Below are 17,096 nucleotides of genomic sequence, written 5' to 3'. Positions count from 1 at the left end.
GACTTAGTAATGATTTCTGTATTCATTCTCCATTAAAATATTCTAAAAGTGTTATGTTAACTTATTTAAAACAGTAGTTACCACTGAAATATTTTATTTCAGATCCAAGTACTACTTTCATTTTTAAGACTTTCCTTTTAGTATTATGTGGATGGGTATTTGTATGTGGTAGGGCCTGTGGAGGCCAAAAGAAGGCATTGGATCCCCTGGAGCTGGAGTTTCAAGGCATTGTGAACCACGCAGTGTGGGTGCTGAGAATCAGAACTAAGCAACAAGCATTCTTGACTGCCAAGCTTCCACCTCTCCAGCCCCTCACTCAATATTTTCTGAAGGCTTTGGTATTTAATATTTTTTGTTAAGTATTCATGTAGCTATGGTATTTAAGTAACAAAACTCTGACACTGAAATTATTTTTTCCTTTGTGTGTATGTGGGATTTGTACATGTATGTGGGCTTCAGGCATTCATGTGCTACATACAGCACACGTGTGAAGGCCAGGGGAACTTACATTAGGTGTTTTTCTCCATCTATTATCTGGATTCAGTGAACTAAACTCAGGACCTTGGACATTTTGGCAAACACATTACCATCTCACTGGACTGATATTGACATTCTTAAATGATTTTTGTGCTGTATTTGTACAAAAAAATCATTTGAATGAGAAAAGTTCATATCTTACTTAACTTCTTCTTTTTAAGTTTTGTCCATCAACTAAAGGCACAACTAGATACCTCACTTCTACTGGTGCTGATGGAACAATTTGTTTCTGGCAATGGCATGTAAAAACCATGAAGTTTAGGTAAGTTTAAATTTTATAAAGTTTGTGAAAAATCAACTTTATATATCTTCATTACCTTGGTTTTATACTAGTTCAAGTATTGAAGAATGTCCATGTAAATATTCCCACTGTGCATGCTTAGATCCATACCTATGTTAATGTTTAGCGATTTTAGGATAAATATTCTTATAAAAACTAGTGTCAAGACTATGAAATTCATAGGGAAGTGTGGGATAAAATGTATTTGAATGTTTTATAATAATATTGCTAAATAACGTGACAATATGTTTGCAAAACTGTTGTCAAAATTTTGATGCCATGAATTATATTTGTAAGGTTTGAAAATATGATAAGAGCTCTTATTGGATTCTTTTCTTTTTAAAACTAATATTGATGCTAAGTAGCTCAGTACTCATCAGTGTGCTAAGATTTTTGCCCATTAGATGAGCCTGATAGAATTAAAAACATTTACTTTATTCTTTAGAGATCGCCCAGTAAAATTTACTGAGAGATCCAGACCTGGAGTTCAGATATCTTGTTCATCTTTCAGTTCTGGTATGTATCAAGAGTGCATGCTTCTAGTACTTACAATGATCCGCCTATAAAAGACCATTGAAAGTTTCTTATGAAGAAAAAGTGTGTGTGATAGATGGTGAGCCTACCAAAGATGTAATCCATGTGTTGGGTTATACGATTCTGTTTGACTAATTTAGCACCTAATAATATTTTTAATTTAATACATTTTCTATAATGCTAGTTTTTTTGGCAAAGAATAAACAGTTCCCATGCCAAATACCCATTAACTAAAATATATAGTACCCAACTCTTCCCAATTTAATACTTTACAGAAAGTACACATAGTTGTGGCTTCATATATAAGATGTAAGATTATTGTAAGTATAAGTAATCTTAGAGTTTTGACATAGTATCTTATATAAAATATAACATTCTTAAAAGCTTTGGCATGCATAGTTTTTAATCACTAACCCAATGTTTAGTGTATAATTGGTACATTTTGTTAGGTAAAGGGTATATTTGTTTTAAATACTTCTCTGTCTTTGTCTCTTATGACACTGAGACCCTTGAACTGCTAGGCAAACATTCAGTCACTGAACTATCTTCACAATCTTCTAACTTCATTTTCACTGTTTATTTGTTAGTTTTTAACTTTCTAAACCGGGAGGGCTTTCAGTTTTACTATGTATTTATTATATATGTATACATGTGCCTGTGTTTGCCCTGGCACATTTGGGTAGGTCAGAGTACAGTACTCAGGAGTCAGTTTTCTCCCTCCACCATGTGGCTTTTGAGGATAGAACTCAGATCACAGGACTTGTCAGCAAGCACCTTTATGCACTGAGCTGTTTCACTGGCCCTTACTTTATTATTTTGACATAAGATCTCAGTTGCCCAGGTTGACCTTGAAGTCACTTTGAAGCCCTGGACAGCTTTAAATTTAAAATCTTTCTGCCTTAACCTCCCCCCGCAGCTAGAATTATAGTTTTGTTACTTGGCACAACTCTATTGTTTGTCATGCATTTTATTTCTTTTTCTTTGAAATATTAACATGACCTTATTATTTGTAGTAAGACAACTGTGTTTTTGTACAGCTTGTTACTAATCTAAAGTAAAAAATGAAATACTATTAAAGAAGTGCCTTGGTTTACAGGTTTTATTTTGTTTTAATCTTCCAGGTGGTATGTTCATTACAACAGGGAGCACTGATCATGTTATTAGAATATACTATTTGGGTTCTGAGATACCTGAGAAAATTGCTGAATTAGAATCGCATACGGTAAGAGCAAAATAAGACATTTGTATTTATTGCCTCATAATTTTAAATCTCCCTTGCTTGTCTTTTCTGGGCTGAACCATTCTTCAATATAGATGAATATTAAAACTTTAATTCAAGATAATTCCTTAGTAATGGAGGGAAATGTGAAAATCTGGAATGATTATGGTTGTAGTATATAAGATGAGCCCTATTTGCCTGTACATAAAAGGTTTTGTATACCTAAAAGGCAGTTTAAGAAATGCTTTCATGAATTGAGCTTTTCGATCTTTGGTTTTCACCATATCATCGAAGGTTCAGGAATCTAATCTTCCTTAGCAATAGCAGTAGTCACTTATTTTTATTATTAGTGTTTAATTTAGCATACTAATTGATTCAATGTCATTTTCATACATAAATATTATACTTTGTTCTTATTAAAAACCCATTCCTCCCCCTTCTTTCCTTTTTCGGCTTATCCCCTTTCTCTCCTTTGATTTAGTTTTACATATATTCCATTACCTTGTCTTATTCCTCTCATATACTTAAATCTCCTTCTCCTCTCTCATAGTCTTTCTACTTTCATATCATACATATACATACCTAAACATATGTATATATATTATATATACAAGCATATATATATGTATAGATTTCATGTATGAGAGAAAATATATTTGGCATTCTATGCTTGGCTTATTTAGAAAATCAGTGATCTCCAGTTCCATCCAGTTTCCTGCAAATGTCATGATTTCATTCCGCTTTATGCATTGACAAAATATAATCCGATGTACTCATGTACCATATTTTGTTTATCCATTCATCTGCTAATGGGCATGTAGAATTGTCCCACTTACCAGTTATTGGGAGTAATGCAACAACAAACGTGAATGTGCAAGGATATCTGTGTTAGGTTGATTTAGAGTCATTTGTGTGACTCCACGAGTCATATACATGGATCATATGGTAAATCTATTTTTGGATTTTCAAGAAACATCTATACTGGTTTTCATGGTGCCTCTAACACTTTATATTGCCATCGGCAGTGTAGAGTAGGGATGCTCTTTCTTCATATTCTGGCCATCACATTTTGTTTGTTTTCTCTGTCATAGCCATTCTGACTATTCTGAGGTGAGATAGAATCTTAATGTATGTCGTTTCAATTTGCATTCCCCTGATGGATAGGAATGTGGAAAGCCTTTTCAAATATTTATTACCATTTGCATTTTTCCTTTGAGAACTGTCCAGTTTCAGACATATCAAATTCAGCTTGCTCTCATCTTGATGCTTCATATTCTAGATAGTAAATACTGGAAGCTTATTTAAATTGTACAAGAGAAACACTTAGAAATACTCAGAGACCTCATTCTGAGACCACTAAATATAATCCATTGAAGCTAAGCATGACAAGGCAACCCCTTTGCACTGTGTATACAAGCACAATCTAGTTCCTAAAGCACTGAGAGAAGAGCGAATACATGAACAGAAAAGAATTAAGGGGTAGGGGGATGAAGAACATACGATTTGTAGTTTTGTTCGCAAAGTCCCAGGTAAGCACAAAAATATTATCAAGTAAAAATCCCCTGTTCAAATGAATGGTCTACCACTTGTGTTAGTTGTTACAGTTAAATTACTTCTCCAGGACATCTAAAATTAGTTATTGCTTGTGTTACTAAGAATTCAGAGTTTATCAGTAAATACCATATTGAAATCGCAAACCTATTTAAGTAAGAATTATATGAATATGTGAATGATGTTTAAAAATTAAAATCATTATGAAGGTTTTGCTGGGTTTTTTTATTAAAAGTTAAGTTTGAGGGCAGATTGCTAAGTGGGTACTGTGAAAATGAGTGCAGTGTATGAGGGTGCGTTTTAGATTCCTTAACAAAGAAAGCAAGAAGAGCTATATAAATTTTAGCTTCGGTTTCAATATCATCTTTGTATACAAAAACGTAAATCAAGACATAAAAACTGTAGAACATCAGAATGTTAGATGAATCCTTTATAATATTAAAAAGAACATGTGGAAAACAAGTAAATAAAACATTCTCTAAAGTTATGTAAACAATTGGGAACTTTCAATGAACTCAGTTGTTTAAGGTAGGTCCTTCTATTGTGGTGTTATCTCACGGAAGATGTAATACCTTAGTACCTTTCCAGAACTATGCATCCCTTGATAGGATTTATAAGCAGATTTGTTTATATTTAATTTGTTTCAGAATACCAAAGACTTACTTTGTACATTGGTTGAGGCTTCAGCGATTTATCTTATTAAGCAAAATGAGTTTTTAAAATGAAAATCATATTAAAATAAAATCTACCCTGTAAATCTTTTTTTGCCTGTAAATTTAGGAGAAGGACACTATTTTTTTTACATAAGTTCATTTAATCAAAAGTCTGTTGTTCTATGTTTTAGGACAAAGTTGTTGCTGTTCAGTTCTGTAACAATGGAGACAGGTAATTATGGAGTACATACTTGTATAAAGAAATATTTGACATTTTTTTTATTATCCCCCCAAACTAATATAGTTGCTATCCAGACATCGACATTTCAAGCAACTCACTTAGAAATCCTTTTGTAGGCTAAGCATCTATTCACATCACCTTTCCCACAGTTAAGCTCCTTCAGCTCAATTTACACTCACTGAAGTCAGACCTAGAAATGGTATTCGTACCTTGACCCACCTCCTGTAGTTCTGGATATCTCTCATTGTACCCTAATTCCTCTAACTGCCAAAAGTTCTTTGTTTTGTTTTAAGATGATCTTGGTTGCTTGAATTGCTTGGCTACTTTTAAAGATAAAACCTAAGAGATGCACTTGTGGAGACAGAGATTGTTTTGTGCTGTCCTTGGCAGCCAAAGCTGGCTGTGCTGATGGTGTGCGCTATCACTGGGAGATAACCTTAAACAAAGTAGCTCAGAGTTCTTTCTCACTTCACAGACAATGTATGAGGCAGAAATGAGCCACTTTGTTTAGACACAGGTTCAGAGTCCGTGTCTGTCTTCCTTACTATCTGTATCTCTTTAAAATGGCTAACACAGTAGTGACCATAGCCTGTCTGCTCTTCAGCTCCATGAGTTCCTTTGTTGCTGTATACTTCGCCTTTTCTGTTTTCTTTGACAACCTGGCTTAAACGAGAATTGTATTATTTGATTAGTATGGCTCTGACAAGCAAACATTTATTCTATTCAGAAATGTTCTTACCACTTTTCGTCTGGTGCTCTGGGCTGCATTTTAAATCTCAAACTGGCATTTCCAGACTCTGTGCAACTTGACTTAGACAACTACATTCTTTTCTCACAGGAATCTGTGCTTTATGGATTTCTCTTCCATATTTTCATTTTATCTCATCCACTACTTTGATTATACTTTCCTCACATTATTCCTGTTCAGCACTGTCATTCCCCACCTTTTACCTTCTTTTCTTCTCCCTCCTGCATGTTTTAGCTCCTGTCTCGTCTTCTCTCTTTTTCTTTTCTGTCTCTGCCTCCCTTTCTATCTCTCCTGATTCTATTGTATCTATGTCTCATATGGGTTTTAAAGTTCATATCCTACTTGGAGCTTGTCCTGAGATGTCCAGAATTCATATTTATGTTGACATTCCCTGTACACATGAATCGCCAGTCTCTACTACCCATAGGATCCATTCCCTATCTCTGGGAAGTCAGACCTTAAATACAGGTAACTGTGAGCGCTCTAAAATATCGGATCCCCAAAGGTCACAGTACATGTTGGTCAAAAACTTGTTATAAAATACATAACATTAGCATATATTTGTATCTGTATGCCTATATTCTGTGGGTAACTTTTATTTCAAGGTACTTTTGAACAGTGAGTAATTACAAAGATGAACTTTTGACCATCTTCTTGAAATATAAATATAAGAGCAAATAATCTGCATTAAGGATGACAAAGTATTAAAATAGAAGTATAAGTTAACCATATGACCATTCTTAAATGACTTTTAAGTTTGTATGTGTATATGTGTGTGAGAGTGTGTGTGTGAGTGAGTGTGTGTGTGTGTGTGTCTGTATGTTTTAGCCACATGTATGTAGATGCCAGCATAGACCAGAAGAAGGGTCTGGATCCTGCAGAGCTGGCATGGGTCCTGAGAGTCAATCCCAGGTCCCCTGGAAAAGCAGCAAGTACTTAAATGCTGAGCCACTTCTCCAGTTTCTTTTTAAGATTTATTTTTATTTTTAATTGTGTGAATTTCTTTTGTTTTTACTTTTTAAATATAGATTGTTTTTATTTTGAGATTGCATATCATTATATGGGTTAGGATGACCATAGACTCTTGGTGCCCATGTCTCAATTTCCCCAGTTGCTAGAATTACAAACATGCAAGTGTCATTCAAAGCCTGTGCACATCTTTATCAAAACTATTATTTAGCTTAGGGATCACAGTGAATTTTTTCAAGTAACAGAATCTCTATTATAATAGTAGTCCTACCTATTTCTTTGTGTAGTACCAGATCATATAGTCCCATATTCCCTTCTGTTTCAATGACAGTATAATTGATGACTTTCTTGATTTGCACGCTGATTTCACTTAGCAAAATGCTAGTTTTATTGTTCCAAGAAACAAGCAAGCAAGCAAATAAACATTTACTATTCAGTCTTATTACATTTATTACTTAATTGATGGTTTTACTTTTCCTTTGTTATCTAGATTTATGACTTCCCATGCTTATACTTCCTGAAGAACTTATTTTAATATCTTCTACACAGCACTCTTTTGGCTATGGATTTCCTCAGGCTTTGTATTTATTATCTTTCAATATTTCTTATTTATATTTTAAAGAGAGCTTCTCAGGTGCTTTTGTTAGGGTGTTTTATCACAGCAATGGCAAAAGTATATAGAATTTTTTTTTTGTTGGTAGTGGTGATTTAGTGCCTGGGAGCTCTGAGGAGTCTTGTTGGTTGATATTGTTGTTCTTCCTATGGGGTTGCAAACCCTTTCAGCTCTTTCAGTTCTTCCCCTAACTCCTCCATTGGGGTCCCCGTGCTCAGTCCAATGGTTAGCTGCAAGCATCCTCATCTGTATCAGTAGGGTTCTGGCAGAGCCTCTCAGGAGACATCCATATCAGGCTCCTCAAGCAGTTCTTGGCATCAGCAATAGTGACTGGGTTTGGTAGCTACATATGGGATGCATTTAAGTGTGTATGTGTGTGTGTGTGTGTGTGTGTGTGTGTGTGTGTGTGTGTGCCTCATATGTGTCCTCATGTGATATGGATATGTGTCCTCGTAACTGTAGGGTGTCTAAGGAGATCAGCAACATCAGATCCTTTAAAGCTAGAGTGAACAGGAGTTTTGTGAACCTTCTGACAATCTGCAAGAGTAGCCCATGCTCTTAACTGTGGAGCTATCTCTCTAGCACTTAGTTTTAATTTTAGTTCTCTCTCTGTCTCTGTCTCTGTCTCTCTGTTTCTCTGTCTCTCTCTTTGTCTCTCTTTCTGTCTGTCTCTGTCTCTCTGTCTCTCTGTTTCTGTCCCCCCCCCCCTCTCTCTCTCTGTGTGTGTGTGTGTGTGTGTGTGTGTGTGTGTGTGTGTGTGTGTGTGTGTTTCAATGTAAGGGTTTATGAACCTGTGTGCAGTTGCTTACAGAACAGGTCACAACTCTTGCAGTTGGAGTTATGAGCCTTTATGGACTACCTGACATGGGTGCTGGGAACAGAGCTCCAATCTGCTGCAAGAGCAGTATGTGTTCTTACTGGTGCAGCACCCATACTACTATCCTTTTCTACTGAAAGAGCCTGAAATTATAATTTTTTATCTATTTGTAAATGTATATTTCAAAAATGTTGTTAGTGAGCCTTCAAAGTTAAGTGTCGCCAATATATCCAAATCTTATATGAATTTTAAAATGTACAAAACATATTAAATATGAATGGATGCGTATATGTGAAAAATCAAAATACTGAAATTTTGTTTTTCTAAGGAAAGATCATAGGTGAAAATTTGTTCATACTTGAAATTCTTTGTGTTTATTTCTTTTATTAGTATAGAAACAAACACTCCCTAATCAGAGCAGCCAATTTTATTAATATAATATAAATTAAAACAACTAACATTTTTAAATTAAAAGATAATTAAAATTATAATACTCAACATATTGAGTATTGTAAATTGACCCTTTCCTGCAACTATTCATAAGATTCTTTTTTTCTAAAACATAGGTAACAATTTGACAATGCATAGCAAAACCTTTTTAAAATGTACCTGTTCTAAATCAGTACAATATATAATAATGTAGAAAGACAGAGGTGCTCTTTATAGCATTCGGTTTAAAGCTGAAAGGTAACTGCAATTATTGATCATTATGCATTTCATTAATTACATTTTGATATATCTATATAGTTGAATACTTTCTCAAATTGATATAGTTTTATACTCATAAATATAGAGCTATAAAACACTGTTATGGACAGCATTGTATATGGTGGGACTCTGTTTTCTAAGTAGAAAATGGGTCATTATATATGTTTCGATGGCTTTTAGAATTTTTTGTCAAGTCTCTTAGTATATAGTTCATGCTGGCCTTGAACTTGTGATCTTCCTAGCTCATCTTCTTGATTACTTGAATCATAAGCTTGCAAGTATGCCTGGTTTCAATACATGTCTGAAAGATTAGAAAAATACAATATCAAGCTTGTGATTTACAATAACACGTATTATTAAGGGTAGCTCCTAATAAAAATGCTGGTATATTTATAGGGTTGTGCAACCTTCAGTGTAGTTATTCTTAGAACAAACATGTTCTTCCACCTTATAGAATGCTCATTCCCTCTAGTTATGAATCCTTAAACCTATCGTAACTCTTTCCCCAGCACTGGGTAACTGTTCATCTCTGTCATTAGACTTACTTGCATATTCAGCATTCACCCATATTACAAACATATCATTTTTCATTACTGAAAAATTCTGTTGGAGGAATGCCATGTTTTTTTTATCCATTGGCAAACTTTTCACTTGTCTCTGCTTTGGGGATTATTACGTGTTCCATGTATCTTCACGTACACATTTTATACATACTAACGTTTTCATTTCTTTTGGGGGATATGTACCTGAAGAATGCGATTGCTGTGTCAAAAGGTAACTTAGTTTAGCATTTTAGGAACTGCCGAACTGTCCTAGAAACTGTACTGTTTTACATATCCCAGTAGTGTCTGAAGGCTATATTTATTTTATAATCAAGAAAATGTGATGTATTTTGGAAAAAAAAATAACAAGGCTATTTTACCTTCCAGCTTAAGGTTTGTTAGTGGAAGTAGAGACGGAACAGCAAGAATATGGCAATACCAACAACAAGAGTGGAAGAGCATAGTGCTAGATATGGCTACTAAAATGAGTGGGTAAGCATGGGGCGTAGGTATCTCAGGGGAACGCCCATAGCATATCATCTTTTGCATTGTATCATATTTCATAATGAATATACTTTTTTGTTAGTAAAGAGTTTGGAATTTCTAGGAGTGGAATTTGCCTCTTCAGTCTTGCGGCAGCTGTTGCTTTGCTGATGACTGACTAGAACATTACTGATTTGTTTCAGATGCTGGGCTATTCTGATGCTTGGATGTATGAGTTTTAATGACTTCCATGGAGTTATTTTCTGGCTTAGTTTTTCATTTATTATTTTTTCCATCTATCTGCACTTCTGTTTTAAAAGTTGTTCTTATTAAATACTCTAATAAATTTACCTTCTACTCTAATTACAAAGGACTCCTTCACATTTCATATTGTTTGCATTTATATTCAGAATTATACACGCGGTTAATTGCTATCTGCTTTCAGCAGCTTACTGCTGACGAGATGATATATCAGTGTCTTTGAGATAATTCAGCTTCTCCGTGTTTGACCTTTAAATGGACTACCTTATTAAATAAACTGACTTTATAGGCATAGACAGATATAATTAATGTCATACTCATTTATGTCAATATTCTGATTCTTATTGACAAAGACTATTAGTTTTTTTTAAAGTAATACTTATTACCACTCTCCATGTTTTGTGTTGTCTGACAGCCAACATGATCATACTGTCAATTTACTTTTTAAGATAGTTATTTCTAATCGCACTCTTTTTGTGTACTTTCAAGTAACTATTATACTAGTTTGGTTTTTTATTGCTGTGATTAAGCATCATAGCGAAAAACAGGTTGAAGAGGAAAGGGCATCTTTCATCTTATAGCTCCTAGGTTATAATCCATCTCTAAAGTACTCAAGGCAAGAACCTGGAGGCAGGAACTGAAGCAGAAGCCATAGGGAACACTGCTCTCTTAGGCTTGTTCTCTATTGTTTGCTCAAGCCACTTTCTTACCCAGAACCGCCTGCCCAGAGGTGGTTCTGCTGATAGTAGGATGGGCCCTCCAACCACATCAATGGTTACACAAGAAAATGCCCTACAGTCTTCCCTAATGACTAAGCTAATGGAGGCATTTTCCCTACTGAGATTCCTTCTTCCCACATGACTCTAGGTTATGTCCAATTGACAAAAAGCTTTCCATCTCAATTGTTTACATCTAATCATTTACATCTTCCTAAAAATTTGGTCATATTTGCTGTTTTGTGTTTCCCTTTGTTAAAATGTATAAGGTTTAACTCTTCGAAATTATTGCTTCAGGAATAATTTGACATCTACGGAAGATAAAGTCACTAAACTGAAGGTGACTATGGTGGCTTGGGATCGGTATGACACCACCGTTATTACTGCAGTGAACAATTTCCTTTTGAAAGTTTGGAATTCTGTCACAGGGCAGCTTCTTCATACTTTATCTGTAAGTATTCTACCTTTTCAATGGAAAAGAAAGGATTTAAGCCTAGTGCAGTGGTGTATCATATGTCTGACGCTTATGGTGAGGTATGAAGGTTACTTGATCTAGGAGTTAGAGACAAGTCTGGGCCATATAGTGAGACTGTCTCAAAAAATTAATTATTCTAGGAGAAAGACAAATAAGTTTTGCTTTCCTTTCTATGACATATTAGCCTTTGGAAAATAGTTTGGGGGTCCATTGTTACATTTACCTGATAAGACTAATACATGATATACCACTGAAAGCATGACTAATTTTTTTTTTTTCGGAGCTGGGGACTGAACCCAGGGCCTTGTGCGTGCTAGGCAAGCGCTCTACCACTGATCTAAATCCCCAACCCCCTTGCATGACTAATTTTTTTAAAAGTTATATTTATGCATTTCTTAATGTTAGTATTTCTTCAAGTATACAGTAATTTGTTTTTACTGAGGATTAGGGCATTTTTATTTTTTGCATATATATCCTACATTTTATATTTTCACTGATCAGTTTATGTAAGAAATAGAGGAAACAGGAACAAGTAACTGAAATGATAATGTATTTATTTTTTTGGATTTTCTGTATATTTCTTATAGTAGAAGAATGTTCCATCTGTAGGATTAATAGCAGAATACATGCAGGTGGAGTTGTTGTTCAGTTATTCGTGTTATGGGTTGACCTCTCTTTCCTCCTCTCTGCTTCAGTTATCAATATATAAGCATTTTACTGCACAAGTCCTAATTTTTGTCGAATGTTTTCAATATAATATCAAGTGGCAGGGTTTAGACTAGAGACTTAACTTACTTTCTCACTACTTTACCTTGTTTTCATTTTTATCCACCTAACTGGTAATCTTCACCTCTGTCTGTAATAACAGCACATAGGATGCTGAAGTAGAGGAGTGCCACAAGTTGGAATCTAGCCTGAGCTATATATTTGAATACCAGGCTAACCTGGCCTACACAGGAAAATCATGTACAAACACCAGTCAACTAGTCAATAAACAAAACCAAGCAAACAGAATAACATATTTTTCTTTGATTCTTTAAAATCAGAAAACATATTTTTCTTTGATTCTTTAATTGTTAATGTTGGTTTGGATCAATATTCCAAACAAATAAGCTATATTATAGATATAAAATACAATACTAGGTTTTTTTAGCAGCCACAATTAACAATCTAATTTCACTAACATATTTAGTATATCCAAAATACATCATTTCAAAATGGATTTACTAATGAAACATTTTACATTCACTTTTCAAGCGAAGTCTTAATACAGAAGATCTCAATTTGTACTATCCATATTTCAAATGTTTAATAGCCACAGATAGCTATATCTACTGAGTTAGACATGCTGCATCCATATTATTAAATTTATAGCTTTAAGAGTTATAGTTCGTCATTTAATAGATCCATGTAAAATTTCATCTTCGTAGTTACTTTAGTCTTGCTTAGTGACACGGTTATGACTGACTCATATATTTTTACTAAATTTTACGGGCAAAATTAGTGTTTGTAGCAGACAGCTACTTAATTTTCTTTTTCTGTCTTTATTTCATTCATTCATTCACTCATTCATTTTTTTTGAAAATTGAGATGAATTTCATGGAGCCCAGGCCAGCCTTAAACTTTTAATAATGAAAATTATTAGCCAATAATGACTTTTAATTTTCTGTTCTTCCTGGCTCCGTTTCCCAGTGCTGGGATTGTAAGCATGTGCCATCACATGGTTTTCTGCAGAGCATAGGGTGCTACAGAAGAACTCTACCAATTGGTTGAAATCCAACCCTTTCATTTCATATTGTACTTATATTTCCATTGTAAAAATTTCTGTCATAGTCTTTGTGGGGCATAAAGCTCTTCTATTCAGTGATCCTGGGCTTCTACTGCGTGAACAGTTTTGGATTAGGTATTAGAAATCAATGGAAAATTAACCAGTATTTTCTCCTTGTGGCAATCAGATCTGATGTCGGACTTTGCCCTAATATACTGTGAAACAGCTAGGCCATTATCATTTGAATTATCAATTTCAATATATGCTTTATTAAATATACTTTTAGGAAACTAAGAAATAGTGGCCATTCACATGATTCTTAAACAAAGGTTGTAGTTACAGCATAGAAAGAACATTTTCAGTAGTCATGGGTGAGAATTTTTGTTCTCTTCAAGTTATTGATGGTATTTTTTGTAATTCATCTTAGCACTGTATATTTTAGGGTAGTCTTAAGGTAACCTTTTGAGGTAAGGTTTTACTATATACTTTTGGACCTATCATCTTTCTACCTCAGCCTCTTGTGTTCTGAGACACAGATACAAATGATAGAGAACATTGGATGGAAACCAATCAGGTCTTTTATCATGGTAGTAAGATTAGATAGATATTTATAATGAAAGGTCTTTTTTCCTTTCTCTGTCCTGCAACTTCTACTCTACTTTGAGACTCTATCTTGCATATTCCCAGCTGGGTTCAAACTTACTATATAGTCAAGGATAGCCTCTGATTGTCCTGCATCAATGTCTTTACTGCCAGAAGTACATAAACTGTCATACTCCGTTTGTTGTATTTTCTGTGGCTTTTAAAAAATTAGTGGCCTTGACTGCCGAAAGTACATATGCCATCATATGCTGCCTGTTCTATTTTCTGTGGCTTTTAAAAAATTAGTGAAGTCTTAGATCTCCAAATTATATTTCAGTGGTTAGTGAGCATTAATCATCTTTCTATGTCTTCTATCTATGACATCAGGTTTATAAAATCAGCACTTGTGCATTTAAGGACCTCTAACTAGAATAATTATTTATGAAGTACCCACAAGTGAATTCTATTCAGTTGCTATGCATTAACTCATCTCAACCAGACTTCTAGTGCTAAAGGACCTTTGGACAAATAATTTAGACATCTGGAGTTGCATCTTTATTTCTAATATTGATTTTCATCACAGGGGCATGATGATGAAGTATTTGTCCTAGAAGCACATCCATTTGATCAAAGGATCATACTTTCAGCAGGTCATGATGGGAACATTTTTATTTGGGACCTTGACCGAGGGACCAAAATACGAAATTACTTTAATATGGTAAGAAAACTGTGTCTATAAAGTTCATATTTTCATATTAAACCTTGCTTTGCTCTTTTGATAATCCAGTAGCCTAGGACAAAGGAACAGCTTGTCATCTTACGTTTAAGTCAGTTATTCAGAGACTGACCCAAGGGCTTACTTAGAGTTAGACCTTTCAGCATGGCTATTTATCGTGGTTGATAGCATTTTTCAGATTCTGATGTCTGCATCTAAACTTTTTCAATCAAAATGGATTTAAAATGTAAACTGACATAGCAGAAGTTCCATGTTCTATTACTAACCAAATGTAATTAACATTATAATTTTAATTTATAATTACTAAAATGACTGCTCTATATGTATCTGTCTCTGTTGTATACTTTAGCTATATGAATTTCATAGTCCAACTTCTTGGAAAATATAAATTTGTATATGCACATGCTCTGTTGTTGGAGGAGGAAATGCTTTCTCATGTAGTCCAAGTAGACATCAGACTCTCAGTATAGGCAATGATGACTTTTAACTTCTGATATTTCTGCACTACCTCTTATTTTTTTTTAAGATTTATTTATTTTATGTGTTTGAATACACTGTAGCTGTCCTCAGACACACCAGAAGAGGGCATTAGATCCCATTACAGATGGTTGTGAGCCACCGTATGGTTGCTGGGAATTGAACTCAGGACCTCTGGAAGAGCAGTCCATGCTCTTAATCGCTGAGCCATCTCGCTAGCACCTGTACTACCCTACCCTTTAAGTGCTTGGATTACATCAGTGTACTGCCATTGGTTGTGGTTTCTTTGTTTTCCCATAGGATCTTGCATATTGGTATAGATCCTCATGTTATAAATCTCATACAAATTATGTAAGACACTGAACGGCTGTCATTTCTTTAAGTAAGACACCATTCTTTCATGATGAGCATGCTTATATCATGCGTGTTTAGGGTACTTTTCTTAAGAATTGTTAAGACTAAACAATACTAAACTGTAGCTGGGCCTTTGAGCTCACTCCTACAGATTTTATGTAGATCCAGATCATTAATAATATTATTTCCTTTGTTAGTAGACTATTTGTATTGTTTAAGGTAGTTATTTAAAGGCCTATTTGTCTTACAGCTTAAGATATAAACATAATATCTTCACTTTGCTGAATAGCACCTTTGCCAACTTGGTTGCAAATAGATCCTTTTAACTCTCTGGATGCATCCATTTATTCTTTAATAAGGTTTTATGGTAGGTGCACTTGTTCAGTGCGTCCACCACAATGCTCTTCTCTATAAGTATATTTCAGAGTTTTACTGTTTACTCTAGGGTTCTGCCTACAGAAGCCAGAGAGTACATTGAAATGTTGCTTCTTGGTAGAATCCAAGGGAGTAGCCAGGAGAAGCGATTGCTTGTTTAATATTTGCAAAAGAGTCTTACAGCGACTTAAAAGTCTCCTCTAAATTTCAGATTGAAGGCCAAGGTCATGGGGCAGTATTTGATTGTAAATTTTCACCAGATGGAAACCATTTTGCCTGCACAGATTCTCATGGGCATTTGTTGCTATTTGGCTTTGGATGCAGTAAATACTACGAAAAGGTTAGCATATATAATGTTTTGTTTCAGATCATTTGGGATTGTACCATTCAGCAATAAATGTTTTTCATTGTATATATTCATGAAACATGGTATTGTGTTGCATACAAGCATGTACTATACATTGAGCATATGCCCTTCCCTTCCCTTTTCTTTCCCCAAGTTAGTCCCCCAAATAGTTTCACTTCTTCATTCATGTCATATGTATAGATCAGTTTTTCTATCTGTATGAAAACTAGGACCCTTACATTAGAGAAAACATGATCTTTTTCTTCTTCAGTGCTTTAAACTTTTCAGTGTATAAATTTTCCAATTCCTTGGTTAGGTTTATCACAAGGTCTTTTATTAGTTTTTTTCCTGAGGTTGCACTGAGTGGGATTATTTTCTTGATTTCTTATACAGTGTCTTTGTCATTTATATAAACAGACACTGATTATTTTATATTAATTTTATATCCTGCCACCTTGCTGATAATATTTACCAGCTATAGAATTTTTCTGCAGAAATCATTTTTTAAAAATTAGACGTATTTATTTTTTTGTTTATGGGTATTTTCCTTGCACCATATGCATGCCGGTACCCTTGGAAGTCAGAAGAGGGTCCCCTAGAACTCGACTTATAAATGATTGTGAGCCTATTATGGTAGCTGGGATTGGACCCCAGGTACTCGGGAAGAGCAGTGGATGCTCTTAACTCCTAAGCCATCTCTCTCAGACCCACATAGTCTTTAGACTCTCTTATAAAGTAATATTGTCTGAAAATAATTCTATTTTTTCACTTCCTGTTTGTGTCATATTCATATCTGTCTCTTGTCTTAGTCTTTTAAGACTTCAGGCACTGTATTCAATAAAAGTGAAGGGAAAAGGCCTGCTTGTTATGACAGTATTTGGAAATCTGTTTAGTGTATTGCTAGCTATAGATTTTTCATATTTAACCTTTGTTATGTGGAGATGTGTTTTGAATTTTTACTCATAAATTGTATGGGTATGGGTGTTTTTTCTGTACATCACATGCATGCCTGGTGCCAGTGGAGAACAGAAAAAGCTGTCAGATCCCCTGGAACTGGAAACACAAATGGTTGTGAGCCACCATGTGGGTATTAGGAACAGAACCTCTGTCT

At 34.7% G+C, this 17,096-nt stretch overlaps 1 protein-coding gene across 2 annotated transcripts in view; it reads left to right on the top strand.

Annotated features, from left to right (window-relative positions):
* The window catches only part of Brwd3 (bromodomain and WD repeat domain containing 3), a 93,475-nt gene that overhangs the window by 33,695 nt on the left and 42,684 nt on the right, over positions 1-17,096 (top strand). For both annotated transcript variants that reach the window (XM_008773357.4, XM_039100563.2), the window contains exons 9-16: positions 699-799; positions 1,263-1,333; positions 2,473-2,573; positions 4,966-5,006; positions 9,800-9,904; positions 11,170-11,323; positions 14,281-14,415; positions 15,851-15,979. In XM_008773357.4, coding sequence (XP_008771579.2) covers positions 699-799; positions 1,263-1,333; positions 2,473-2,573; positions 4,966-5,006; positions 9,800-9,904; positions 11,170-11,323; positions 14,281-14,415; positions 15,851-15,979 — 837 coding nt within the window. The remainder of the gene's footprint in view (positions 1-698; positions 800-1,262; positions 1,334-2,472; positions 2,574-4,965; positions 5,007-9,799; positions 9,905-11,169; positions 11,324-14,280; positions 14,416-15,850; positions 15,980-17,096) is intronic.

The sequence above is a fragment of the Rattus norvegicus genome, chromosome X (assembly GCF_036323735.1).
Source record: "Rattus norvegicus strain BN/NHsdMcwi chromosome X, GRCr8, whole genome shotgun sequence".
Taxonomy (NCBI): domain Eukaryota; kingdom Metazoa; phylum Chordata; class Mammalia; order Rodentia; family Muridae; genus Rattus; species Rattus norvegicus.
This window is presented reverse-complemented; position numbering and strand designations above follow the sequence as displayed.